The sequence below is a fragment of the Arvicola amphibius genome, chromosome 4 (assembly GCF_903992535.2).
Source record: "Arvicola amphibius chromosome 4, mArvAmp1.2, whole genome shotgun sequence".
Lineage (NCBI taxonomy): Eukaryota > Metazoa > Chordata > Mammalia > Rodentia > Cricetidae > Arvicola > Arvicola amphibius.
In genome coordinates, this window is record NC_052050.1 from 50,481,647 (window position 1) to 50,509,053 (window position 27,407).

The 27,407-nt window shown below is 47.6% G+C and overlaps 4 protein-coding genes across 5 annotated transcripts; 1 reads left to right on the top strand and 3 right to left on the bottom strand.

Annotated features, from left to right (window-relative positions):
• Positions 1-990: 990 nt before the first annotated feature.
• Positions 991-2,556, bottom strand: Gltpd2 (glycolipid transfer protein domain containing 2). Of its 2 annotated transcripts, none has more exons than XM_038326130.2 (3): positions 2,219-2,556; positions 1,823-1,989; positions 991-1,689 (listed from the first exon to the last, which is right to left on the bottom strand). In XM_038326130.2, the coding sequence occupies exons 1-3, from the start codon at positions 2,498-2,500 to the stop codon at positions 1,209-1,211; spliced, it is 930 nt and encodes a 309-aa protein (XP_038182058.1). In that variant the 5' UTR covers positions 2,501-2,556; the 3' UTR covers positions 991-1,208. The 2 variants fall into 2 exon arrangements, with proteins under 2 accessions (XP_038182058.1, XP_038182057.1); XM_038326129.2 differs by having other exon boundaries at positions 991-1,731.
• Positions 2,557-3,323: 767 nt separating this feature from the next.
• Positions 3,324-3,679, bottom strand: LOC119811927 (60S ribosomal protein L36-like). Its single transcript, XM_038326134.1, has one exon. It carries the CDS (start codon positions 3,677-3,679, stop codon positions 3,362-3,364), a length of 318 nt encoding a protein of 105 aa, XP_038182062.1. The 3' UTR covers positions 3,324-3,361.
• Positions 3,680-9,035: 5,356 nt separating this feature from the next.
• Vmo1 (vitelline membrane outer layer 1 homolog) lies at positions 9,036-10,048 on the top strand. Its single transcript, XM_038326133.1, has 3 exons — positions 9,036-9,230; positions 9,334-9,449; positions 9,751-10,048. The coding sequence occupies exons 1-3, from the start codon at positions 9,036-9,038 to the stop codon at positions 10,046-10,048; spliced, it is 609 nt and encodes a 202-aa protein (XP_038182061.1).
• A 2,159-nt stretch (positions 10,049-12,207) lies between these two features.
• Positions 12,208-20,989, bottom strand: Tm4sf5 (transmembrane 4 L six family member 5). The gene is made up of 5 exons (XM_038328638.1): positions 20,640-20,989; positions 13,633-13,713; positions 12,978-13,114; positions 12,582-12,762; positions 12,208-12,507 (listed from the first exon to the last, which is right to left on the bottom strand). The coding sequence occupies exons 1-5, from the start codon at positions 20,808-20,810 to the stop codon at positions 12,496-12,498; spliced, it is 582 nt and encodes a 193-aa protein (XP_038184566.1). The 5' UTR covers positions 20,811-20,989; the 3' UTR covers positions 12,208-12,495.
• Between the last annotated feature and the right edge of the window lie 6,418 nt (positions 20,990-27,407).

The window sequence follows — 27,407 nt, forward strand, 5'->3', positions numbered from 1 at the left end:
CCCCCACTGTCTGGAGCACACCCTGCTTTCACTTGGATGATGAGGATCAGGACACCTCAAGTACTTTACAATAATCCAGGTAATACATAAATTTGATTTAGACCAAAAAAAAAAAAAAGAAGGTGGGGAAATGTGGGGAATGGTCAGATTTTCACAGATCCAATGCTGGTGTGGTGAAAGTCAGTTTAACAAGATTTTGAATCTGAGGATCTGGAAAAATAGAATTCCTTACTGAGCTAAGAAGACTATGGAGGGAATATTTTATGCGAAGAAGGTATTAGAAACTCAGTCTGAACCCATTAGGTGTGTGCGATGCCTAGTTGACTCCCAAGTGGAAATGCCGAATAGCTAGCTGGATATACAGAATTCTAGAGTTCAAAAGAAAGCAGATCTAGGTGGGACGGTGGTGGCACATGCCTTTAATCTCAGTACTCGTGAGATTCGAGTTGCTTGTGAACTTGTGAGTTCGAGGCCAGCCTGGTCTACAAGAGCTAGTTCCAGGACAGACTCCAAAGCTACAGAGAAACCTTGTCTCGAAGACCAAAAAACAAAACAAACAAAACAAAAAAGCAGATCTGAGGTACAATTCCGGAGTTAGTATATGAAATGGTTAACCCTTTCTTGTTCACTACTATGGGAGTGTGAACCAAGGAGACCTTTGATAAACACTGTGTGTCTGTTTGGTGAGAGGCATGATGCTCAGGCTGTAGGTTGGAGACAGAGAACACAAAGGGAGATGTACTTCCGGCGGAGGCAGAGTGGAACTCAGGTGTGGTGTGTTGCTGTGTTGCGTTTGTCTTTGCTGTGTGGAGCTCAGAGGACAGGTCTGGACTGGAGACTTGGCATAGGGCTGGCAACTGAAGCCATGGGAGTGGCTGAAATAGGCCCTGGGGAATGAGTCGTTCAGATGCAGAGAACAGGGGTGACACAGCTTCCCACATTTTCCCGCTTAAGCTACGCTGGTCAGTTCATCATACATAACGCCCTATGTCGACAGCTACTAAAGAATTCTTTATTCCTCATTGCTCCTTGCAGCTTGGTGAGGCTGAGGATGTGAGGATCTCACACCACGTACTCTACCCTGCTGGGGGCGCGCCTTAACTGGTGACCTCACGGAGGAGGACGGCTACCCAGGTCGCCCGGTCCTTGGTGTATAGATCCCTCCCTTTAACAACGCCTTCCTGGTCAGTGCGCTAACACCGCGGTCATCAAGCCAGCTGGAGCAGGCCGTGGCGGGTCAGCAGGCTCTGGGTTCGGTTGTAGACTCCCTCCAGCACTCGGGCGGCCCGGGCCAGGGCCACCCGCGCGTCTGCCTCTCTGGTTCCGGGACATGCCAGCTGGAGCAAGCGGCCGCGACTCGGGAGGGCGAGGATGGCCAGGCGGGCGGCCTGGCGGATGAGCCATGGGTGGTGCTCGGCCAGCGCGGTGCTGTAGGCGTCCCCGCACTGCACGCCCGCATCCGGACCTCCTAGCGTCCCTGTCGCCACCCTGTGGAGGCAGAGCTGGGACCAGCGCAGCGCGCGGTGCAGCAAAAGCAGCGTTCGAGAACCCGAGGCCCTGGCTGGGTCCCGGGGCTCCAGTAGTCCTGCTTGCCGCTCCCACGTCGCCATAGTAGCCAGCGACGCGTAGTGCAAAGCATCAGGGCCGTGCACGCAAGCCTCAAGGGCGGTCACTTTGACGAAGGCCTCACTGGTGGCAAAGGCGAAAACAGAGCCAAGCGGGGTTAGGAACCTGTTTGGTGGTGAAAAGGGGGGGGGGGGATGACTTGAGAAAGAGCAAATCAATCATTTGGAAGAGGGCTTTGGGGAGGGAGACCACTCACCTGAGGAGTTCCCTCCATCCTGCCAGATACTGAGACAACGCCACATCCCCTTCGGGGCTCAAACAGGCCAGGAAGGGGCTCATCATGCGACCCAGCACCCCTTGAGGCCCCAGACAGGGAGGCTCTTCCTTCTCCGGGACCACCAGGGCTGTCAACTCTGGACCGATCTGGGAGGTAGACATAGGAGAGAAAGGTGAAAAGCTCCTAACATGCTCGGCCTACTATTGGGTTCTGAAAAAATTGTCCTTCCGGTTTAGCCAGGTTTCCTCCTGGTTCTTATCATCTGAAGGGAGAGGGGACCAGAGAGGAGCCTCCTTTAGCTTCGCAGTCTGCGACCCCTCTGACCCCTCTTTTCTTGTTCAGAGCCCTCAGACTCTGGCCTTAACTCAAACGTACCTGGGAAGGTAGCGGTCCCTCCGGGTTGCAGGACTGCACCCCGGGCCTGCATCCTGTCAGGATACCGGAGGTGATCTGAAGTAAGGCAGTAAGGACTGGAGAAGGAGAAGGGGGCTTGAGTTCCCACAGGCTGGACTGCAGATTTCTCTGAGCCGGTAACACAAGAGGCCACTCATGAAAGAGTCTCACACTGGTGTAAAGAAATAACAGCGCGAGGATAGCGAAAGGAGTTGCATGGCAGAACCTGCGTCCCAGGGCTGGGGATGTCAGGGAGACCCCCATGACCTTTGCTGGCACACCTCACCTAGCTGGGTGGTGGCTTTCCCCTCCCGTGGTGTCCAGAGGTGCAGATGGTTAATAATTAATCTATTAAGGCCCCCTCCCCTGTGTCCTTTGCCCCAGAGGTCAGAGCCTGGCGTGAGGGACCTAATGAAGATCCGGGGGATTTGGCATGTGACATGTTACCTTTACATGTGGGACCAACCTGTAACAAGAGGAAGCCTCTTATGGGTCCTACTTTAACCCTGGGCACGAATCCATTAGAACCTGAGGATAATAGGTCTTTGTAAATCTCATGTGGGGACCGAGTAATAACACTGTGAGTGGAAAAGCTGATCCCAGTTGCCCAATAACTCTTGCTGGGGGGGCGATAGCAGGCCTTCATGCGCTCTTCTTTTACATTCTTATGATTTAATTTTTGTTTTGTTTTTGTTATTTTGAGACAGGGTTTCTCTGTGTAGCTTAGGAGCCTGTCCTGGAACTCACTCTGTAGACCAGGCTGGCCTCAAACTCACACAGATCCACCTGCCTCTGCCTCCCGATTGCTGGGTCTAAAGGCAGGCACCACCTCCCAGCATGATTTCATTTTTAAGCTCCACATTAACTTTTCCTTCACTAAAACAATCTTTACTCTCTACTACCATGGCAGGCCCTATACTAGATTCCCCAGAATATAAAAGTGTTTTTGCGGCTGGGCATGGTGGCCCAGACGTTCGTGTAACCTTAGGTATTTGGGAGGCTAAAGTAGGAGTATCAAAAGCGTAAGACCAGCCTGCGTAACTTATCTAGACTCTGCCTTAAATTTTTTTTTTTTTTTTTTTTTTTTTTGCGCCACAGCAATGTTTATTGAGAACGGGGAGGGGATCAGTCCTTCTTGGCCGCCACCTTCCTCATGGCCGCCAGCACGTTGCTCAGCTCCTCCCGCTTCCTCTTGGCGAGTATGTGCGTGCCCACCCGCTTCTTGATGAACTTGAGCGCGCGCTTGTCCTCGGACACCTTGAGCAGCTCCGTGGCGCGCCGCTCGTAGGGCGCGAAGCCACACACCTCCCGGATCATGTCCCGCACGAATTTGGTGTGCTTTGTGAGGCGCCCGCGCCGCCAGCTGTGCCTCGGCTGGCTTACGTTCTTCGTCACCTTGTGGCCCTTGTTGAGGCCCACGGCCATGGGGTAGCGCAGGGCCATGGCTGCTGCTCTCCGATGGCGGCCACGACAGGAAGGACTGCCTTAAAATTTTTTAAAGTGTGAAAAGGGCCATTCCTACTCCAATAACAACGTTTAGAGATGCTCACAACGGCCCAGCATTTGACATACCATTATAGGTCTCTCTAAAATACAGACTGACGAAAATGGCTATCTGGAACTCCTGGTAACAGGGTTGCGGTAAATGTGTTCATGACAGCATCTAGTGAAAGTTCCTTATTGAGGAGCAGAAAACCATTGTTGAAGGCACAAATACAGGTCAGAAAGCTAAATAAATATTATGCTTTCTTGTTTGTTTTTTCGAGACAGGGTTTCTCTCTGTAGTTTTGGCTGTCCTGGAACTCACTCTGTAGACCAGGCTGGCCTCAATCTCACAGAGATCCTCCTGGGATCCTACTTCTGCTTCCTGAGTGCTGATATTTAATGTGTGCGCCACCACTGCCCAACTAATATTAAACTTTCTAATATAATAAAAATCAAACCTTGTTCTGTGAAAAAACATTCAAAATATTTTTTTAAATAAGTCTTTTTATTTATTATGTACAGTGTTCTGCCTGCGTACTTACACCCCAGAAGAGGGCACCAGATCTCATTATAGATGGCTGTGAGCCACCATGTGGTTGCTGGGAATTGAACTCAGGACCTCTGGGAGAACAGTCAGTGCTCTTAACCACTGAGCCATCTCTCCAGCCCTTCAAAATATTTTAAAATTAAAAAAGAAGTATCAAAAGGGCTAGGGGTTTAGCTCAGTGGTAGAGCATCTTTCTAGTATGTGCAAGACTCCAGGTTCAACCCCCAGCACTGTGTGTGCATGTGAGTGTGTGTGTGTGTGTGTGTGTGTGTGTGTAGCACAGCTCGAGCTGCACTGGGAGCACCTTCTGTCTTCCCCACTGGAATGTGAGCTTTGATGAAAACAGGCGCCTTCTCCCTCTGTGTATACTGAAGACTGAACCCATGACTTTGCGTGTGCTAGGGAAGCACTTAGCCTTGAGCTGTAGCATCTTCAAATCCCATTTTCCCCCCCTTCCCTTTTTATTTTTTGAGACAAGTTCTAAACTGAGCAGGTTGATTCCTTTTATTTATTTGCTTCTTTGAGACAGGGTCTCTTTGAGACAGGGTCTCTATATGTAGGCCTGATTTATTGATTTATTTGAGACAGTGTCTCTTTATAGCCCTGACTGTCCTGGAACTCACTCAGTAGATCAGGCTGTTCTTAAACTCACAGAGATCTGCTTGCCTCTGCTTCCTGAATGCTGGGAGTAAAGGTATGTATCACTGTGGTCCACATCTCAGGTTGATTCTGAACTTTCTATCCTAAGCTTTTTGAGCCACTGCTATCACACACAGGCTGGAGCCACTAGGTCTGGTCAGGCACCTTACTTTTTTTGGTCATTTTAGGCATTTGGAATATTGCTTGTGTCAATGCATTATAAACAAACAAACAAATAAATATTTGTTAAGGAGAGCAATGTGTCTGGATGAGGCCAGTAAATCAGATGGTCCCTAGCATGTTTTGTTTTCTTGTTTTATGAATTAGGGGTCCATCTACTGGTCATAGGAGGGAAGGCATTCCGTGAAAGGAGTGAAAAAAATATAAGCAAGCCAGAACTCAGGAGCCTGAGGCAGAAGGATCAAGAGTTCCAGGCCAGCCTGCGGTATATAGTGAGCTCCAGGCTAGTATTGGCTACACAATAACCCCTGTTTAAAGAATATCAGAAGCAGAGGAAGAGCAGCCCCATTTGTCAGTTTCCTCAGTCCCTGTTCTTAAAGTCTTAGAATTATTCCTAGCTCACTGGTGATGGTTCCCCTTGCTGCTAATCCTAGCACTTGGGAGGTCTAGGCAGAAAGATTCTGGAGAAGTTGGCTTAAGGCAACCGTGTTTTATGTTAAAATACTAAAGAGGAGGGAATCTCAATTTTAAAAAGTCTCAGCTGGGTGGTGGTGGCACAGGCCTTTAATCCCAGCACTCAGAAAGCAGAGGACGGCGGATATTTGTGAGTTCGAGGCCAGCCTGATCTACAGAGGAAGAGAAAATTCAAGGATAGGCTCTAAAGCAACACAGAGAAACCCTGACTTGAAAAGCAAAGCAACCGGCTGGAGAGATGGCTCAGAGGTTAAGAGCAGGCACTGCTTTTACAAAGGTCCTGAGTTCAATTCCCAGCAACCTACATGGTAGCTCACAACCATCTGTATACATAATAAAAGAATAACAAATCAAATAATAATAAATAAATAATAAGTAAATAAATATATAAATATTTAAAAGGAGGAAGTAAGAGGAGTCAGAGGAGGAACTAAGTAAAAGAGGAAGAGGAATTAAGAGGAAGGAAGAGGGAAGGAAGGAGGAAGTAGAGGAGGAAGTAAAGAAGAAAGAGGTTCAGACTGGTTTCGACCAGTTCAGACCAGCTTTTGCTTTGACCAGTTCAAACTGGATCAAACTGGTTCAAACCAGATCAAACCCGGTCCGACCCGCCCAAACCGGTTCAGACTGGCCTGCCCAAACCAGTTCAGACTGGTTTTTTTTTTCTTTTTTTGGTTTTTCGAGACAGGGTTTCTCTTTTTTTTTTTTTTAAGAGCCTGTCCTGGAACTAGCTCTTGTAGACCAGGCTGGCCTCGAACTCACAGAGATCCGCCTGCCTCTGCCTCCCGAGCAGACTGGTTTTGACCGGCTCAAACTGATCAAACCAGCAAGGGAGGAAGTAAGGGAGGAAGTAAGGGAGGAAGCAGGAAGTAAGGGAGGAAGTAAAGGAGGAAAGGAGGAAATAAAAGAGGAAGTAAGGGAGGAAGTAGAGGAGGAAGCAAAGGAGGAAGCAGGAAGTAAGGGAGGAAGCAAAAGAGAAAGTAAGGGAGCAAGTAAAAGAGGAAATAAAAGAGGAAGTAAGGGAGAAAGTAAGGGAGGAAGTAAAAGAGGAAGTAGAGGAGGAAGAGGAGGAAGTAAAAGAGGAAGTAAGGGAGGAAGTAAAGAAGAAAGCAGGAAGTAAGGGAGGAAATAGGAAGTAAAGGAGGAAGAAGAGGAGGAAGTAAAAGAGGAAGCAAAGGAGGAAGCAGGGAGTAAGGGAGGAAGCAAAGAGGAAGCAAAGGAGGAAGTAAGAAGAAGGAGTAAGCAAAAGAGGAAGTAAGGGGGAATAAAGAGGAAGTAAAGGAGGAAGCAGGGAGTAAGGGAGGAAGTAAAAGAGGAAGGAGGGTGTAAAAGAGGAACTAAAGGAAGAAGAGGAGGAAGTAAGGGAGGAAGTAAGGAGGAAGTAAGGGAGGGAGTAAAAGAGGAAGCAAAGGAGGAAGTAAGAAAAAGGAGGAAGCAAAAGAGGAAGTAAGGTGGAAGTAAAGAGGAAGTAAAGGAGGAAGAGGAGGAAGTAATAGAGGAAGTAAGAAGAAGGAGGAAGTAAGGGAGGAAGTAGAGAAGAAAGAGGAAGTAGAGGAGGAAGAAGTGGAGGAAGAAGAGAATGTAAAGAGGAAGGGGGAAATAAGAGGAAGTAAAAGCGGAAATAGAGGAGGAAGTAAGAGGAAGTAGATGAGGAAAAGGAAGTAAGTAAGGGGAAGAGAGGAGGAAGTAAATAGGAAGTAAAGAGGAAGAAGAGGAGGAAGTAAGAGGTATAGTCCAGCCTGGACCAGACGAGACCAGTCTGAATGAGTCTGAACTGGTCATGACCAGTCAAAACCGGCCTAAACTGGTCTGATCCGATCAGAAATGGTCGAGTCTGGTCTAAACTTGTCTGGTCTGGTCTAAACCGGTTTTAACCGGTCTAAACCGATCTGGTCTGAACCAGCCAGTCTGAACTGGTTGGGGCTGGTCTAAACCAGTCTGGACCAGTCAAGAAGTGGAAGAGGAAGAGGAGAAATAGAGAAGGAGGAAATATAGGAGGAAAAAGAGGAAGTAGAGAAGGTGGAAGAGAAATAGAGGAAAAGAAAGTAGAGGAAGAGGAGGAGAAATAGAGAAGAGGAAGTAGAGGAGGAAGATGAAATAGAGAAAGTAGAGGAGGAAGAAAGAGGAAGAGAAAGAGGAAATGGAGGAAGAGGTAAAAGGAAGAAAAATAGAGAAGGAGGAAGAGGAAGAGAAATAGAGGAGAGGAGGAAGAGGAAATAGAGAAAGAGGAAGAGGAGGAAGAGGAAAGAGGAGGAAGAGGAAGGAAGAGGAGGAAGAAAGGAAGAGGAGGAAAAAGAGGAGGAAGAGGAGGAAGAGGAAGAAGTGGAGGAAGATGAGGAAGTGGAGGAAGATGAGGAAGTGGAGGAAGAGGAGGAGGAGAAGAGGAAGAAGAAGAAGAAGAAGAAGAAGAAGAAGAAGAAGAAGAAGAAGAAGAAGAAGAAGAAGAAGAAGAAGAAGACGAAGACAATGTCTCCATAAGATCAGACTGAAAGCAAGGCTGTAGGACATTTTCTTTATTAGTGATTGACATGGGAGGGCCATTGTGTGCAGTGCCATCCCTGCTGGTATTTCTGGGTTCTATAAGAAAGCAGGCTGAGCAAGTAGCCATGGGGAACAAGCCAGTAAGCAGCACCCTCCATGCCTCTCACCAGCTCCTGTCTCCAGGTTCCTGCCACGCTTGACTTCCTGTCCTGAGTTCCTCCAGTGGAAGTATAAGCCAAATAAATAAACCCCTTCCTCTCAAACTTGTTTTTTGGCCGTGGCATTTCATTGCAGCAATAAAAACCCTGACTAAGACAGCTAACCATTGTATTTCAGAACAACCTGGATTGCAGAGTGGGATCCTGTTTCTCTGGGTAGGTCTGGTGAACAAGACTCTCAAAGGATCGGGACCACAGGCTTAAAAAGAGCTTTTCCAGCCCCCTACGTGTCACAGACTTTTCATCTATGTTAACCTGATGCTTTCTTACATCCTGTAAAGTTGCTTGTATCCTTGAACTGCCTCTGCCTAACCCTGTCCCCGGCAGATTTCCACTGGACCACTACGGTCTCCAGCCCTGGCTTCCATTTCCAGTGCTGAGATTTCCCTCTGCTTACTGGTGACAAGTCACTTGTCATTTCTGAGACTCAGCTCTCTCCTTTACAAACTAGGAGATATTACTTCTATCTTCTACACTTATTGTAAGGATTACAGGAAATAGTCACAGCTAGTGGTCTATAATAAGTATTTGGCAGGTGCTAATTTCCACTCAATGGCTTTCACTGCAGTTCCTTCCCTAGCTCTTGGGGGCCTCTGCTGGGAATCAGATCTTCAGGGTTCCCGGAGCAGATTAGTTTTGAGTGCCACTTAATCCTGGTCATTCTTCCGCAATCTGAGCCGTGAAAGGACAGGGCTGGTATAGACCTGCAACCTGAATCCTGATAGGGACAGGCTTGATATAAATCCATGGAAGCCGCCAGGTTCACAGGTAATGCAGGATGGAGTTCCAGGCTGAAGCCAGGCTGCTGCTGCTGCTGCTGCTGCTGCTATGGGTGACACACTGTGGACACGCACATATAAGAGTGGAACGATACGCATCCATTATCGATGTGACCAACGGTGGGGCCTGGGGGGACTGGACCTGGCCTGAGATGTGCCCTGACGGATACTTTGCCAGTGGGTTCTCCATCAAGGTGAAGGCTCAGATCTGGGTCATAAAGGACAGAGATAGGATGGACTGCGAGCTGAAAATGGCAACCCCCTCACTGAAGCTCACTTCCTCTCTTCCTCACCCAGGTGGAGCCCCCTCAAGGCATTCCTGGAGATGACACAGCTCTGAACGGAATCCGACTGCACTGTACTCGAGGGAATGCGGAACAAAACACGCATGTTGTGGAGTCCCAATCTGGAAGGTGGGAATTCGGGACCCGCTCCCCCCCCAAAAAAAGTGTGATAGAGTATTTATCTAGTGTGTGTAAAGTCTAGGTTCAATCCCCAATGGGAAGGGCACTATCCTAGCGCAAAAGGACGCTCCATCCCGAGGTGAACTCTGTTATAGTTACAGAGGAGAGGGACGGAAGCCGCCCCTCTGCCCTCGGGGGAAACACAGGCGATTGGATCCAATCTATCCGGTACTGCTAGGGCCTGGTTTGGCAGTCCCCAGGTGGGTAGGAGGTGCTCACAGAGCCAATTAGAAGTCTCCTTCTCTTGCAGTTGGGGCTCATGGAGCGAGCCTCTGTGGTGTCCCGGCACGCACTTCCTAGTGGCGTTCTCTCTTCGGGTGGAGCCGTTTTCATTTCCTGGGGACAACACTGCTGTGAACAACGTACGCTTCCGTTGCTCAGACGGTGTGGAGCTGGAGGGGCCTGGGCTGAGCTGGGGAGATTATGGAGATTGGAGCGACTCCTGTGTCAAAGGTGTCTGTGGCTTGCAGACCAAAATCCAGAAGCCTCGAGGGCCCCGCGATGACACTGCACTTAATGACGTCAGGATATTCTGCTGTAACAGCTGACGCTGTTGCCGCTGCCCACTCTCCCACTGGACCCTGCCAGTACCGTACCTGTTACTATTAAATCTTCTTGGTCTTTGCTGTCACTTGATTTAGAAATGAGAGAAGCTGCCTCCTTGCTTCTTCCTTGACTCTGCAAAGCTCAAGGCCTGAGTTCAGGTTTGGCTTCAGGGGTTGTAGGTCACATAGTTCAGAATGAAGAACTTAAAACACATAGCATTAAGGAGCGGGAAGCAATAAGGAAGACTCCACCTCTGGGGAAACTCGGTGATTAGATCCAATCTATTCCTTATTGGTAGCTCCTGGTTAGGAAGTCCCCAGGTTTGAGTTGTCCAGGAGTGGTGAGCATCAGGTAAGGAAGTCCCCAGGTTTGAGTTGTCCAGGAGGGGTGTGCATCAGGTTTGGAAGTCCCCAGGTTTGAGTTGTCCAGGTGGAGTGTGCATCAGGTTAGGAAGTCCCCAGGTTTGAGTTGTCCAGGTGGAGTGTGCATCAGGTAAGGAAGTCCCCAGGTGGATAGGAGGTGTCCATAGAGCCAGTGCAACTAATCGGACGACAATGCAGATGGCTTTCCACTTTAATATTCTAGAACTTTGAGACTAAAGAGTCTTTCCCCGTAGTTTCTAAGCCCCTTCCTACCTCGGCCCTTACCTTGCAAAATCCAGATAGGGGCCTTTCTAGACAGAGAGGTCATCAAAGACTTTGTCTTTCCATGCCGGTTTCTCTCTGTCTGCACTCTCCCAGGAGGGAGTCCATATTCAGAATTGGATGTTCCTTGTGACAAGCATTTCCCCTACCAACCAATGCTTATCTCATTACCAACATGTTTTTAAAAAATGTTTACTGAATGAAAATGGCAGGACATGTCTGCTCCTGGGTACAGTGGAGGAGAGGCTTACTGGATAAAAGGGAGGGCGTAGCCAGAGACAGGGATATCTGGGAGAGTCCAGAGTGAGCATGACCCTGAGCTGGGCCTCAGGAAGAGTGGGCAGGGGAGAAGAGAGGGTGAAGAGCCAGACCAAGAGGCCAGGAGGGTAAAGGGTAGATGGAAAAGGGCAGGTAACCAAAATGGCTGGATTGTATAGGGAAGGGGAGCTGGGGAAGGGCAGCCCAGCCTCTGGGATGGAGAAGTTTAGGGTGGGTAGCCATACCCTGTAGCAGGCAGAAACTGGAAGAAGCTGGCAGCCACTCTGATATGTTAAAAGGCCTCTCAGTTATCTGTACAGGGTTGAGACCTAACATTTGCCAGCAACTGAAATAATCCTTCACTTCTTTAAAAAGAAATGTTTGGCCATGTGGTGGTGGTGCACACCTTTAATCCCAGCACTAGGGAGGCAGAGGCAGGCCATTTCTGTGAGTTCGAGGCCAGCCTGGGCTACAGAGCTAGTTCCAGGACAGCCAGGGCTACACCGAGAAACCCTGTCCTGGGGATGGAGTGGGGGGGAGAAATTGCCAATGGCTGGTGTAAGAAAAGTGAAACTGGCCGGGCGGTGGTGGCGCACGCCTTTAATCCCAGCACTCGGGAGGCAGAGGCAGGGGGATCTCTGTGAGTTTGAGGCCAGCCTGGTCTACAAGAGCTAGTTCCAGGACAGGCTCTAAAAAAGCTACAGAGAAACCCTGTCTCGAAAAAACCAAAAAAAAAAAAAAAAAGAAAGAAAAGTGAAACTGAGAAGCAGACAGAAGCTATAGACATGCGCGTATGCATATGCATGTGTGTGTGTGTGCGCACGTGTGCGTGCATGTGCGTGCATGTGCGTGCATGTGCGTGCATGTGTGTGTATGTGTGCATGTGTGAGTGTGTGTGTAGTTTGACTGCAAGCAGGGTATGTTGTTCTTACCTGAGAATATTTTGTTTCTGCAAGTGAAGTGGAAGGGTCAGGCTGGGGATAAGCTGTTCTTTATAGCTTGGAGCTACTGGCCCAGTATGCCTGGTCCAATTCCTCGTGACCTCACAACCTGAGGATATTACCCAACAGTGGAAGGAGTGAAGTGGGGGCTCAGTTGGTAAAGGTGCTTGGTGCCAAGCCAGAGGACCTGAGTTTGATCCCCAGAACATACATGGTGTTAGAGCCAACTCCAACTCATACATTATCCTCTGACGTACACACGCTCATGCACTCACACACACATAAATGTAAAGAAAATTAAATTAAAAATTGCTCATCTTTCATCACTGGCACCTTGAGAGCACAGTATTTTATTTCCAGAACAATAACTATTTGTTAAGAAAATAAGAAACAGGGAGTAGGGGTACAAACAGAACCACAAGCCTAGATACATCTGAAGGCACTCCTTCCAAAGGCTAAAACAGAATTGGGAAAGGGTGCTCAGGCCAGTTTTTACCACAAAGGAGGAGATTGAGCAATAACAGTAGTTTATTCCAGGTAAACGGTGGGTGGGTAGTCCACTAAGACTTCCGGAAATGAGGTATTCACGGGAGCCCACGGAACTCACTAAGCTGTGCCCTGCAAGAGAAAAAGTAAAGATGCAGCCGAGAGTGAACAGGATCCCCTCAGAGCTCTGCTCCACGCCCTCTCACCTTTTTCTGGCAGTCGCCACAGAATACGCCCAAGGTCGCATTCACCAGCTGTATTCCACACAGCACTACTTCCAGACTTGAGGCGACCACCAGCAGAGAGAAGAGCGTCACGTTCCAGGGTACCACCTTAGGCGGCTTCTCACAGAGATCCCATAGAGTGTCATTGCGCAAGTAAGAGCCTCTGCGGATGGACAGGGTCATTTAAGAAAAGCTGATCACACAGCAGGCCCTACCGTCACCCAGGGCAAGGGTCTACTAAGATTTGCAAAATTCGATGGGTCACGCGGAAGGACCGGTCTTTGTAGAAGCTCGGTCTGGTCCATCATTTCTGGACCAGGTAGGAAGGCAGGTGGGGAGAGGCACAGAATGGGGATACAAACACGGAGCAGGACTTACTGGGTTTCTAGGAAGTGGTAGTCCCACTCGCCGTCTATAAAGCATTTGGGTCCAATTCGAAGCCCAGCTCCCGACACTGAGAGGCAGTAGAGGGCACCAAGCATCCCAAAGGCAGAGGAGAACACGGAGCGAAGCATCTAGATCCGGTGTGGAAAGGTAAACTGAGTAGGCCCACCTCCTCCCTTGGAGGGCCACCGGTGCCCTGTTCCTCTCGCGTATGTCAGCACTTCTGTCCAGCTGCCTAAAACTACATTTCCTTTTTTTTATTTATTTATTTAAATTTTATTGTTTAAATTATTTAAATTTTATTATTTTAGTATTATTATTATTATTTATTTAAATTTTTTTGAATCAGTCTTGGAACTTGGCCAGTTGTAGACCAGACTGGCCTTGAAATCACAGAGCCTGCCTCTGCTTCCTGAGTGCTGGGATTAAAGGCGTGTGCCACCACCGCTCTGGGTTTGAGGCTCGGCGAATCCTAAAAGTCCTCTACCGCAGAGGTTCATGGGGCTTCTATGACCTGCTGGTCAGGTTCATTTGAGACCCAGGACTGGGAATGAGGTAGCACCTGAGACCTCACAGAGGTTGTTTGCCAATGGTGCTGGGGTTCGATGGGGAAGGAGTTAGAAATCAAGCGTCCTAATTTGGTTCTTACCCTGCAGCGATTCCCACAGCAACCTGCACCACAGCAGCCCTTCCCCCCTGCGCGGACGGCAGCGATTCCTGGACACAGCACCTGTGGGAAGAGAGTTGGTGTTGACAGCAGGTTCTCCCAGGTTCCCAAGGCTGTGCTTGCCTTGTCCATCTCCTCACGAAGCTGCCCACAATGCCCTCAGCCCTTTGGACTGCAAAACCTTATCTGTACTTCTCTGGGTCAGCGTTGGACTCAACCTTAATTTATCATTATTTATACGCCTGTCTTATCTCTCTCCAGATTGTAGCTTCCTGGAGAGTTAGGTCCAATATATTATACCTATCTTAGACAAAAGGTCGTCATCAAACGTTTGGGTGAGGGGGTGGCAATAAAATATACTCCACATACATATGGTCGCAGGGTAGGTGCCTGCTGAATGGGAGGCAGGACCTCCATCCCACTCTATAAACTGATTGCTTTCTCAGGATATCCGTTTGTCACTTGTGAAGTGGATCTGCAAGACCTATCTCAACAGACTGTTCTCAGGACTGAATGAGACAACAGAAAGATTTTATGTCATGACCGGCTCAGAGAGAAGGCCCCCATGCTGATACACACCTTCAGTGGGTACAGTGAGCGGGTATTATGGTCGAGTGTGCTAGAGTTTGCACAGAGACTCTGGTGTGGATTGTAGGATTTCCTAGTAATCAACTTCTAATCTTTTACTTTCTCCTTGTCTCCTTTATTCTGAAGCACATACCCTCCAGGTAGCCAATCAGCTGTTTCCCTGTGCTAATAATCACTTCTGGGTACCCAGAGAGTCATCCCAAACTCCCGAGGGACATGCTCATTTGAATGTCTGAGCTAACTCAACTTCAGCAAGCCTCATACCGATCCCACACTATCCCCACCCCCCCACAATTCATCTGCCTTTTGTCTTTCTCGTCTTCAGCAGTGGACAATATCCACCAGTTCACCGGGGCTGCAAGATTTTAATCCTCCTATACCAGGGCGGACTCCAAGTCTTCTGTACTTTTCCTCAATAGCTTCTTAATCTTTTTCCGCTCAGCCCCTTCTCCCCTTCCTAATAGATTTTAATCGCTCTTATCCAGTGTCACCCCAGACTCCATGCCACAAGCTAACACTTGACTAACATTGTTTAATTGCCCTCTTAAAAATATTTAATTGCCCTTATCTGCTCAAATCCTTTGAGGTATCTTCAAAGATACACTAGGCTGGTGCCTGTGTGCGTGCGCGGTGTGTGAGTCATGCGTGCGTGTGCTGTCCGTCCTGTAAATCCCAGTACTCATGTGGGACAAGGGCTGAGACTAGCTTGTGCTACATAGCAAGTCCCAGGCCACCATGGGCTACGTAGTAAGTCTCACAAAGCCTGGGCTACAGCAAGTCTTTTGAGACTCCGTTACTCTGCCCCCAACCTCATGTACCACAACAGCCCTGGCCTTTGCACCTTGGTCCCACCAAGTCCCATGCTTTGCTTACCTTGCACCGGTGGAATTCTACAGCTATTTTGTGTTGTTTTGTCTAACACTGAGGCTTGAACCCAGGGCCTTGTGCGTGCTAGGAAACTAACTGTACTATCATGGGGCCCATCTCCATCCCATTTTTCTTTTAAATTTTATTAATTTAATTTGAGACACGGTCTATTCTAGTCTACCTGGCATTTAACTTAGGATCCTCTTCCTCCAGAGTGCTGGGATTGCTGGTATACACCACTATGCCTGGCTCATCCCCCAGCACACTCCCCCTTTTTCTTTCTCTCTTCTTTTCCCTCCTCTTATCCTCTTTTTCCCCCAACAAAGTTTCCACTATCTAGCACTATCCAGGAAGGATTTGAACATCAGATCCTCCCACCTCGACCTCCTGAGTACCAAGAGTACAGGCGTACAGCACCAGGCCTGACCTCCACAGATGCTTGATCAAGCAAAAACAAGTCTTGGCTGGCATGCACGCTACAGGGCAGTATTTTGTTCTTCTTCAGGGAAGGGACTGAAAGTTTTAGTTCTGTTGTTAGTAGCAACCTCAGAGAAAGACCTGCTTAGTTGAACTGAACCTCAGAGAAAGAAAGACCTGTTTAATCGAACTGAACCTCAGAGAAAGACCTGGTTAGTTGAACTGATTTATCAGTTCTCTCTCCCTCCCATCTCCTGTCTCCTGACAGTTCTAAGGACAATATTGATACTTTCTTGCTTAGCCTTTTGGTTGGGTGATGTCACTTGTGCCATAACAACTTGAAGACACCTAGGGTTTTGTTTTTTTTTATAGAGTCTCACTGTGTAGCCACAGTTGGTCTGAAACTTGATATCTAGACCACCACACTGGCCTTGAACTCACAGAGATCCTCCAGCCTCTGCCTCTGCCTCCTGAGTGCTGGGTTTAAAGGTACATGCCCCATGCCTGGATAGCATTGTCTTTTTGATTTATTGATTTTTGTTCAATTGTTTGTTGAGTGTCTTGTCTTGAGCTTGCAACAGTTCTCTTTGCCTCAGCCTCCAAAGTGCTAGAATTACAGGTCTTAGCCACCACATCTGGCTCTTTATAGGGGCTGGAGAGATGGGTCAGTGGTTAAGAGCACTGACTGTTCTTCCAGAAGACCTGGGTTCAATTCCCAGAACCCACATGGTAGCTCACAACTATCTATAGTTCCAATTTTAGAGACTTTGATGCTCTTCTGACTCCTGTGTATGATTCCAGTTTCAGAGGACCTGATGCTCTTCTGACCCCTGTCCCTGTGGCCACCAGACATGTGTATGATGTACAGACACACATGCAGGTGACTATGTATACACATAAACTAAAATGAGAGATTTATTTATTTATTTTTACTTTATGTGTGTGTGTGTTAGTGCCTGCATGTATGTATGTGTGCCTGGTGTCCCTGGAGGCTAGAAAAGTGTGTGTCTGCCTGGAACTGGAGTTATAGGCAGTACTGAGCTTCCATGTGGGTCCTGGGAACCAAACTGAGTCCTCTGCAAGAGCAGCAAGGTTTTTTTTTCTTTTACTTTTTGAGATAGGGTCTCTCTCTCTCTAGTCTTGGCTATCCTGAAACTCAATATGTAGACCAGGCTGGCCTCAAAAGTCACAGAGATCCACTGGCCTCTGCCTCCCAAGTGCTGATATTAAAGGTGTGTGCCACCATGTTCAACAACAGCCAAGTGCTCTTAACCACTGGGCCATCTCTCCAGCTCCCTTCCCCCTTTAAAAGAAGGGTCTCTTTAAGTTGCCTTTTACAAAGGCCAGCTTAAGATCTCAGTTCTTCCGCTTTGGTCTGTAGTCAGCTGAGAGCCAGGGGCGGTCATGCATGCTCATAATTGCAGGATTCTAGGGCTTTAAGTTCATCCTTGGTTGCATAGTGAGTTCAAGATACACTGGGTTTCATGTGCCTTGTCTTAAAAACCAGAGATGGATGTCTTCAGTCCCAGCATTTAGAAGGTAAAGGGGTTTAGGGGTTCAAGTCCATCATCAGCTACATGGTGAGCTCAAAGGTGAGACTGATATGATGAAGCCTTACCTCAAGACAAAATCAGCAATAACAAAAACCGTGTTGGATATGGGGCATACGTCTTTAAATCTAGCACTCAGGAGAAGGAGGCAGGGACAGACGTATCTCTGTGAACTTAAGGCCGGCCTGATCTACATGGTGACTTCTAGGCCAGTCAGGGCCACACATCTATCATCTCAGAGAAACTTAAATGTTTTGGTTTTATTTGAGATAGAGTCTTACTCTATAAAGTAGGCTATCTTTGAACTTATTATGCAGCCCAGGCTGGCCTTAAACACTAACCCTATAGTGATCTTCCTACCTCAGTCTCCCAAGTACTGAGATTATGGGTGTAAGCCACCATGCTTAATACACAGTTTAACACACAACACACAACACACACACACACACACAGTCTCTCTCAGAGTCCAGCCCAGGGCAAGCCTGGTGTACAGAGTGAGTTCCAGGCTACACAGAGAAACCTGATCTCAACAAATTATAAAAAGAAAAGATTTTGCTAACCATAGGGACACATGCCTTTAATCCCACTTGGGAGGCAGAGGCAGGAGGATCTCTGTGAGCTCCAGGTCAGCTAGGGTTACATAGGGATACCCTCTCAAGAAATAAAATAATCGTTTTTAAGCAGAGGTTTAAGCTCAGGCATTGAGAGTGAGAGGAACGACAAATAGGATGATCCTGCATGCATCTGAACAGCACGAATTCTGAGGAGATTGTTGCTTTTTTATTTCGATGATTTATTTATTTAATATGGATACAGTGTTCTGCCTGCATGTATGCTTACAGGCTGGAAGAGAGCACCAGATCTTACTACAGATGGTTGTGAGCCACCATGGTGGTTGCTGGGAATTGAACTCAGGACTTCTGGAAGAGCAGCCAGAGCTGCTTTTAATCTCTGAGCCATCTCTCCAGCCCAAGTTTTTACTTTTTAAAATTCAATTATTTGTTTCCTTTTCTTGCGCTCCTAGACTCAAGCTATCTCCCTGATGTAAAGATCTAGTTCTGGGGACGACAGACAAGTAAAAGTAGGATTCGTGGTCTGTGGGCTGCGTCCGTAGGCATGCTTACTGTGTGAAAATCCATAGGGCTAAGGGTGTAGCTCAGTGCTGGAGTTTGTGCTTAGCATGAAAAGCCCTTGGGTTCCAACCTGGTAGTCCTCATCCTAGAGTTTTGTTTTGTCTTTTTGAGACAAGGTTTCTCTGTGTAGCTCTAACTGTCCTGGAACTCGCTCTGTAGACCAGGATGGCCACTAATTCAGAGACCCATTTGCATCCGCCTCCCCAGTGCTGGGATTAAAGGTGTGTGTCACCATCACCTGGATCCTAGAGGTTTTAAAATAAAATAAAATAAAATAATAAAATAAAAAAGGTGAAGACTTAGGTACGGCGGCCTGTGTTTATAACCCCATCAAGATTCTGTCTCAAAATAGGAGAAAAGCTTCAGAGTTTCCGGTGGCGCTTACAACAGTTTCAAATCACTCACTGCGCCTTTCAAAGGTGTATGTGGTCTGGCCTCTGCCCGCCTCAGAACTCATCCCATCCAGCTTCAGCTCTGCTGGCTGCCTGGTTGAGCCTTAAATGTGGGGCCCCTGTTTGTAATGCCCCTCTTTTTTCTTTTTTTTTTTTTAAATGTCATCTGGCTGTCAGTTGTGACATCATCTCATAAAAACTTCCTTGGAAACTCTACAAAATACGTCCCCAGTTTGGAAGATTGGCTCAGATACAGAGCAAGGTCTTGGTAGGGTCAATCTATAATATCAAATAGAAAGAAAAGAAGACGAAACAAGTGCCTCATTTGCCCTAAGAGCTCTTTGCGATAGTCCCTGATTGTGTGTACGCGCGTGCTGCGTGCATGTGTGCGTGCGTGCGTGCGTGCATGCCTGCCACAAACTTTCTACTTTTCTGCCTCAACTTCTAGAGTGCTAGCCTTACAGGAATGGCTGCCACACCCCACATCATCTTGCCATTTATTTGCTTCATTTATCCAGCAAGTATAAACCGAACACCTCAAAAGGGAGGCAGACCTTGCTCTCATGGGGCTTCCATTCTTGCTTCCTTGGCACCTTTTGCCCCGTCAACACAGCACAGCCATTAGAAGGGCATAATAAGGTCCTTCCTGAAAGGCTGCTGGGAAGGAGGATGTTGGGAGCTCAACCTTAACAGATCTACAGAAGCAGGCAAGCTCGATTGGGTAGGTGAATCAGGTGCTTTAGGCTGGAGACATCCTTGGTGTGACTCTGGGTGAGAGTGTGGGCCTAAGAGGAGCAAGAGAGCTCCGAGAGCATTGGAGTGGAGTCCAACCACCAGAAGCAGGGGGTAGAGCTGAGTGATACCAGAGGGCAAGGGGAGAGGGTTGTTATCAGATAGCTCCATTCAGCTAATAAAGAAGTGGCCAGCAGAGGGGACCAAAGTGCAACTTCATCCAGAGACTTTTAACAGCCAGCTGTGCTAAAGATGGGAAGCTGTGCTAGGGAGATCTTTGTCTTTAACCCAGGAAGATAATACACTGGGTTAACCATCCAAAAGTTCACCCAAATGGTCAGGCATGGTAGCACACACCTGGACTCGAGTGGTTGAGGCAGGAAGATTTCAAGTTCTAGAGTGGCCTGGGTTATGTAGTGAGTTCTAGGCTAGCCTGAAGTACAATCAGGATGTTGCTTCTAAACAAACAAACAAACAAACAAACAAAAAGTAAAAAAAAATGAAAAAGAAAATTCTTTAAACGGGGTTGGAAGATGGGGGAAAATCTAGAATATTTGTCTCTCTCTTCCCTCAGCCCCCCCCCTTTTTTGGTTCTCGTTTTTTCAAGACAATATTTTTCTGTGTAACCCTGGCTGTCCTGAAACTTGCTCAGTAGAGCAGACTAGCTTCAGACACAGAGACGCACTTGCTTCTGCCACTCTGGAGTGTTGGAACTAAAGGCGCGCACCACCATGCCTGGCTCTTCTTTCACCTTGAATAGATCTTAGTCTGCAGGAAGACTGGGGCATCTACTCTAAAATGCTGACCTAGGCCCAGGACTATTATCCTTAGCACAGACTGGGGGTCCTGGAAGCTGGGCCCCGAAGGAGCGGCCACGGAGCTGGCAGGTGGAGGGACTGATCTGAGCCATCAGCGTGGGCTGAGGTTGTCCATTGCACCCACTCTCACTAGTTATGACATTGCCCTGATAACCGCCCGCACAACCAGCTGTTCCTTTGGCTTCTACCCTCATCATGAGGTTTTCTCAGCTTGTGCTCCCGGAGGGGAAGGAGAACGACGCCTAGAACTTGCTCCCACCTCCCACCTAGTAGGGACTTCTTCATCTCGCTCACCTCAGACACTCAGCTCAGGACCCTCGAGCTCCCCCAAGACCTTCTACAGAACCATTAGTGTGTGTGAGCGGATGGACAGGTCCCCCGTCCCCACCAAGCCCTTGCTACACCCTCCAGAGCAAACTGGTCCTTTCTCCTCCTTTCCTCTCTGTCCCGTCAACTGTCCCAGCTCCCTGGCCAATGCTCCAGCATTCTCACCATCAGGCCTCCTCCAATGAAGCCACCCATGAGCCAGACTTGCAAGCTGAGGTCGTCGGTCCAGGTGGTCTCTCCATTAGGCACCAGCAGGAGGGCATTGGCTATGATGCAGATCAGGGAGAGAGGGATGAGGGAGAGCCCCAGGCAGCGAGCACATTGTCCTGTACACATGGCAGTGGCTTCAGGAAAGGCAGACGCGAGTGTGAGTGAGCGGGAAGTGCCAGGGTCCAGAGCAAAATAGCCTGGAGCCTGGGGCAAAGGTCTGGGGAGAGGAGTGGCAGAGCCTGGTAGAACCACAATGATAAGAGAAGAGAGGCCTGGAGGAGGTGGAGGGGCTGCAGCTGGGTGAACTGAGGAGGATGTGGTGCTAGGGGACATGTGGTGCTAGGGGACGTGGGAGCTTGTCACACAAAGGAAGTTGACCGGGGTCAGCGTCTCCTTCCTTGGTCTGTACACACCTTTCCACAGCACTTCCTCAGCTACGTGAAGCCTCAGCTGAACCCTCCACCTCTGGAGGTCCCAACTGTGTCATTTGTAAAAACACAAAAGGTTGGGCAAAGCCACTTGCCTGGAGAGGTGGTTGTAAGGGTTCCGTGGGACAAGGTAGAGGTCTGTCACCAAGGAAGCATAGGACAGAGGTATGGTGGCTTCATTTCCGCCCCACAGGGAGAGACTTTTCTGTAAAGAATCTGAAAAGACTACAGTGGGGCCAGGCAGTGGCGTCCACCTGTGACCCAGCTACTCGGGAAGAGCGCGCGTGTGCGTTTGAGATTTACCTGGGTTATATCGCGAGGCTTTGTTTAAAAGAACAAAAGGGATGATAATGACTTCTCGTCTATTTATTTCTTCTCAAAAAAATTGTTTTGTTTTGTTTTTTTTAAAACATAGTTTCACTGTGTAGTCCTGGCTATCCTGGAACTCACTCTGTAGACCAGGCTGACCTCAAACACATAGAGATCCGCCTGCCTCTGCCTCCGGAGTGCTAGGATTAAAGGTGTGCGCCACCACCACTCAGCTCTCAAATTTTGCTTCTCAGAGTGGGCTCAAGCATTCCACTCTGGCTTCAGTGATTCAGTGAGGAACCAAAGGAGTTCCGTTTACTTCTCATTTAATTTTAGTTTTATGTATATGAGTATTTTGCCTACATTTGTGAACCACTTGTGTGCCTGCTGTCTGAAAAAGCTAGAAGAGAGCATTAGATCCTACAAGACTGAAGTTACAGGTAGCTGTGAGCTGCCCTGTGGGTGCTGGGGATCCAGCCCGGTTCCTCTGGGAGTGACCAGTGCTCCTTACCACTTTGCCATCTCTGAAGCTCTTTCTTTTCTTTTTTCATTTTTTTTCATGTTGTGTTTTTGAGACAGGGTCTCACAGTGTGTTTCCCAGGTGGCCTGGCATTTGCTTTGTAGACCAGGCTGGCCTCAGACTCACAGTGATCCACCTGCCTCTGCCTCCTGAGTGCTGGGATTAAAGCTGCGCACCTGGATGCTCCGCTCCCATTCTCATTTGGTTTCACTCACGTGCTGAGAACAAAAAAGTTCTGGTTTCGTTGAGGTACTGAAGATGCTCAAGATCCTGGCGACCTGCCACCATGAGAGAAGGCCAGCCTGTTGGAAACTGAAATCCAGAGGAGATAGCAATGGATAGAGAGAGAAGCCGTGATGACACTGGACACACATCCCTGTCAGAAGTCTGGGCGTCCCTGGACACACATCCCCATCAGAAGTCTGGGCGTCCCTGGACACACATCCCTGTCAGAAGTCTGGGCGTCCCTGGACACACATCCCCATTAGAAGTCTGGGCGTCCCTGGACACACATCCCCGTCAGAAGTCTGGTCGTCCCTGGAATGCTTCAACGGTGTGAACTGGTTTGAGCTGTGTTTCTGCCAGCTCTAATATAAGAAATCTATTTTATCTTATTTTGGCTTTTGGAGACAAGGTTGCACTATGGGGATCAGACTGGCCTCAAACTCACTATCCTCCTGCCTCAGCATCGTGAGGGCTGGGATTATAGGCAGGCACACTATTCCCAGTGAAGGAATCATTTTTTTAAATTTATTTTTATTTTATTTATGAGTGTTTTGCCTGCGTGTATGTTTGTATTCCATGTTCATGCAGTGTCAGAAGAAAGTGTCAGATCCCCTGGAACTGGAGTTACATAAGGCTCTTGGCAGTCATGGAGTGCTGGGAATTGAACCTGGGTCCTCTAGAAGAGCAATCAGCGATCTTAACTATTGAGTCATCTCTCCAGTCCCTGAAATCGTTTTGGCTGTGTGAATTCCTTAAGCCTGTACTTCCTGAGGACCTAGTAGTGGAGAGCGTACAGATTCACATTTTCCGGACAAAGATCCGGATTGTACCCTTGAAGGAGTCACCCATGCTTGGTAGCAAGTGCTTTGTGTCACAGAGAAATGAGGGTTACAGAAAACACCTGGGTTCTCACAGAGCACCTGCTGACAGCGCTCTAGGGAAGGAGGTGTCTAATCAGGGGTCTCTGTTGAGTCTCCTGCCTAAACCACTACAGACATGTGAGGAATGGGGAGAAAGAGGTGCCACTCAAAAATAAATGGCAGAATCCCTGCTCTATGTGAGACAGAGGGGCTGGGTAGAGAACAGCAGTGAAGACTCTATCTCTTGAAGGAGAGGATGCCTGGAAAAGCAAAGTACTTTGAACTTTCCCCATCTGTTCGAACTGTTTGCCTCTGACTCATAAATAATTACACGGCCACTGATATTTGTCGTTGCTTCTGATGGCTCGTTTAATGCTTTAACAGGATTGCCAGTGCGGAAGGCCAGAAGTAACAATGCTTGCTGATTTTAGCACCCAGGAGAGAGAGACCGGAATCCTACAAGCTTGAGGGCAATCTGAGCTACATAGTGAGTTCTTGGCCAGCCTGAGGTACATGAGGAGCTCCCACACAGTTAGGGTTATGTAGTGAGATCTTGTCTCAAAGTAAACACAAAACAATACAAAATTTCCAAAGAGAAAGAGATGAGGGGGGAAGTGGATCAGTTTGAATGAAGTATAAAGACACGAATGTATGAAAATACCATCATTAAAACTATTACTTGCCGGGTGGTGGTGGCGCACACCTTTAATCCCAGCACTTGGGAGGCAGAGGCAGGAGGATCTCTGTGAGTTCAAGGCCAGCCTGGTCAAAAAGTGCAGGACAAGCAGGATAGTTACACAGAGAAACCCTGTCTTGAAAAGCAAACAAAACAAAAATCAAAACCATGACTTGTTATATCAATTTAAGTTTTTTAAAAAAAAACTATTTCCCTTTTTTTAAAGTTTTTCATTCTCTTGCGCTTCTGAAGCACATTTTAAAGCTGAGGCAGCAGTTGTTTTTGAATGCTGTGGATCACCCTTTGTGTTGCTCTCTCTGTCTCTGACGAACCGCAGACTGCCTGCCCCTCTGTAGCCTCCTCGCGGGGCTCTACACAGATGCTCACTGTGCCTGGAGCACCTGGGCCTTGTGAACTTTGGTAAGAAGGGAACTACTCGCTCTAAATCTTCAGCCCTCCCTGTATCGATATCCTTTCATTCGCCAGTTTGTAGTCCCTCCTGCTAGAAGAGAATATACCTTTACTCCATGGACAAAGTGGAATGTGAGCAGAACCAACAAGATGTCAGTACCAATACACATTTTAAAAAAATCTTAAAGTTTTTTTAAAAAATGAAATACTCGCCGGGCGGTGGTGGCGCACGCCTTTAATCCCAGCACTCGGGAGGCAGAGGCAGGCGGATCTCTGAGTTCGAGGCCAGCTTGGTCTACAAGAGCTAGTTCCAGGACAGGCTCTAGAAACTACAGAGAAACCCTGTCTCGAAAAACCAAAAAAAAAAAAAAAAAAAAAAAAAAAAAATGAAATACTCTATGGCACCATGTTTCTCTATCATTGTCACCAGAGGAACATTCTGGGCCAGCTACTGATCTTAAAAAAAAAAAAGTGTAAGATTCAAGGAAAAATCCCTGGTTGAATGCCAATCTATTTGTTACCCTCTAGCCAAGCCTTACATGTGTGAGAGAAATAAACACTTATATTTTATGTCATTAACACTAGGGGTTTTTGTTCCACTAAAAAATTCGTTTGTGTGTGTGTGTGTGTGTGTGTGTGTGTGTGTGCGTAATAGTGCAAGGGTGCCACTGCACACTTGTGGGGGTCGGATGACAACCTCTGGTAACAGCCCTGATTGTTGGCTTTGCTTGAGGAGGCAGGGTTTCTTCACTGTATATACCAGGCTGGCTTGTCCCACGGACTTCTGAAGACTCTCCTGTCTTCACTTCCCACTTGGAGCAGGAGCGCAGGGGTCATAGGGGTGCAAGCCACATCCGGCTTTCCTGTGAGTTCTGGGATTTGAACTCAGGTCCTGACACTTGGACAGCAAGACTGTTACCCGCTGAGCCATCCCTTCAGTCCAGGCTTTTTTTTCTCTTTGTTTGGTTTTGTTTATTTTTTGAGACATGGTCTCACATAGGGAGAAAGTGATCACTAATTACTATGTAGCTAAGCACAGCCTTGATTTTTTTTTTTTTATTTTGCGTACATTGCTGTTTTGCCTGTGTGTCTGTGTGAGGCTGTCAGATCCCCTGGAACTAAAGTAACAGTTGTGAGCTGCTGTGTAGGTGCTGGGAACCGAATCCTGGTCCTGTGGGAGAGCTGCCAGTGTTCTTCCCCACTGAGTCATCTCCAGCCCCGAATTCTTTTTTTTAAACAAATAAAATGCTTTACATACAACACATTTCCCATGTGAAGTTTGTTTCCTTTAAAGAACATTTAAAAAGCAAGTCTTGAAGAAATTGTTCTTCAGTTACTTCCTGCAGAATCTTTCCATCCTGCCGGTGGCAAACCACGTTGCTGTAAAGCGGGGTTTAATCATTAACAAGCCTAAGTTTGTCTCTATCAGCGGCGAAACTATGAGCCCTGATGGGAAGACCTGTGACTTCAGTAGGAAATTTCACTCACAGCTTAGTCATTTCACACTATCAGATGACAGCCGGGTCCATGATAGCTGTCACCTACGTAACTGCAGTTAGTCATAGCTTCTCACTTAACTTCCGAAATTATGAAACATAACGAAGAACTAGAATGCAGCTTAGGACCTGTTATGGCTAGTTTGAAATATTAGTTACTTTGGTGCCTAATTCAAACAATAGGGCTGTCAAGGGTAGCAGCAACGCAGTGGGGCCCCTAGGTGGTTTTTTTTCTCTTGTTTTCGAGACACGGTCTCACTATGTATAACAAGCTGGCCAGGTCAGGAACTCACAGATATCTACCTATTTCTCCCTCCCAAGTGCTGAGATTTAAAGGCATGCACCCCCAGGCTCAGCTCATGGTATTAATTTTTAGTGTGTTGGTGTGTGTGTGTGTGTGTGTGGGTGTGGGGAGAGGTGGAGGGAGAGAGAGAGAGAGAGAGATGAGAGAGAGTGAGATGAGAGAGAGAGAGAGAGAGAGCGAGAGAGAGAGGAGAGAGAGAGAGATGAGGAGGGAGGGAGGAGGAGAGAGAGAGAGGAGAGAGGAGAGAGAGGAGAGAGGAGGGAAGAGAGAGAGAGAGAGAAGAGAGAGAGAGAGAGGAGACCCAGTTCTCATGCCTGTTAGGCAATGCTCAGCACGAGTCACACCGCCAGCCTTATTATCTCAAGCAACTCTCTTCTCTATGGATGACAGAACGTTAATGAAGTGTTAACAAAGCATTATCGAGATTTGGAAACATTTCCTCAAACACAGTAGAGAGCAAAACAACCAAAAGTGAACTCTGGAAAAAATAATTCCTGAAGAATTCAGAAGAAATTTTCAGAAAGCAATTTGGTGAATGTACTAGAATTCTGGAGGTAAGAGAGAGCAAGAAAGAACAGGCTGAGGTGAAAGGCTCTGTGCTTGGAGAAGGATGGACTTCATGAAAAACTAGTAACACAGAGAGACATAAGTGTGAGCTGGAGAGATGGCCCAGCCGTTGAGAACACACTGACTGCTCTTCCTGAGGATCTGAGTTCAATTTTCAGTACCCATGTGGCAGCTCACAACTGTCTGTGACTCCAGTTCCAGGGGATCTGACACCCTCAAAGAGGCACACATACAGGCAAAACAATATGCACATAAAATAATTAATCAATTAAAAAATTAATGGAGAGACATAAACTCACATGGAAGGGTCAAAGAACAGGCTTGAGACTGAGGAGAAGTGGATGAGGAAGGACAAAGTCATGAAAAGTTTCAAGTTTAGAGGTAAAGAACCAAAACTTTACAACAAAGAAGCAGCAAAGCAAAGCAGTGTTCCTGCCCCCACCTTAATGGTGGTTGACGAGACACCAGGTGCCAAAGGCTGGAGTCTGTGAGCCTGTGGTACAGCGCCAGCCTAGCACATGTGAAGCTGGCATTTATTCTACAGCAGTGGTTCTCAACCTTCCCAATGCTGTGACCCTTTAATACAGTTCCTTGTGTTGTGTGACCCATTATTTTTGTTTCTACTTCATAACTGTAATTTTGCTACTGTTATGAATCATAATGTAAATGCCTGATAAGTGGAATATCTGGTATGTGACCCCTGTGAAAGCGTCATTTGATCTCCAAGGGTCGTGACCCCCAGTTGAGAACCACTGTTTTATAGTATCACAAAGAAAAGGCTGAGAGCAAACAAGCAAAAACAGTATGCCACCTTCCCCAAAGAAAGAACATGGTGGAGCTTGGGTCTGCCAGGGTTGAAAGGCTTAATAAAGTACAGGAAAGACTCATTTGGAGAAAATAGTTGAATTAAAGGCTGCACATAGCCAA

Bases quoted from the DNA above. Each gene is read 5' to 3' on its own strand.
- Gltpd2 (XM_038326129.2), bottom strand. From the start codon at position 2,500: ATGGGGGTCTCCCTGACATCCCCAGCCCTGGGACGCAGGTTCTGCCAT. The intron at 1,990-2,218 runs GTACGTTTGAGT...TCTACCTCCCAG, and splicing joins AGGGACCGCTACCTTCCCAG to ATCGGTCCAGAGTTGACAGC. The intron at 1,732-1,822 runs GTGAGTGGTCTC...ACCACCAAACAG, and splicing joins GGATGGAGGGAACTCCTCAG to GTTCCTAACCCCGCTTGGCT.
- LOC119811927 (XM_038326134.1), bottom strand. From the start codon at position 3,679: ATGGCCCTGCGCTACCCCATGGCCGTGGGCCTCAACAAGGGCCACAAG.
- Vmo1 (XM_038326133.1), top strand. From the start codon at position 9,036: ATGGAGTTCCAGGCTGAAGCCAGGCTGCTGCTGCTGCTGCTGCTGCTG. The intron at 9,231-9,333 runs GTGAAGGCTCAG...TTCCTCACCCAG, and splicing joins CCAGTGGGTTCTCCATCAAG to GTGGAGCCCCCTCAAGGCAT. The intron at 9,450-9,750 runs GTGGGAATTCGG...CTTCTCTTGCAG, and splicing joins GTGGAGTCCCAATCTGGAAG to TTGGGGCTCATGGAGCGAGC.
- Tm4sf5 (XM_038328638.1), bottom strand. From the start codon at position 20,810: ATGTGTACAGGACAATGTGCTCGCTGCCTGGGGCTCTCCCTCATCCCT. The intron at 13,714-20,639 runs GTGAGAATGCTG...CTCTTCCCACAG, and splicing joins TCATTGGAGGAGGCCTGATG to GTGCTGTGTCCAGGAATCGC. The intron at 13,115-13,632 runs GTAAGAACCAAA...CACCGGATCTAG, and splicing joins GCTGTGGGAATCGCTGCAGG to ATGCTTCGCTCCGTGTTCTC.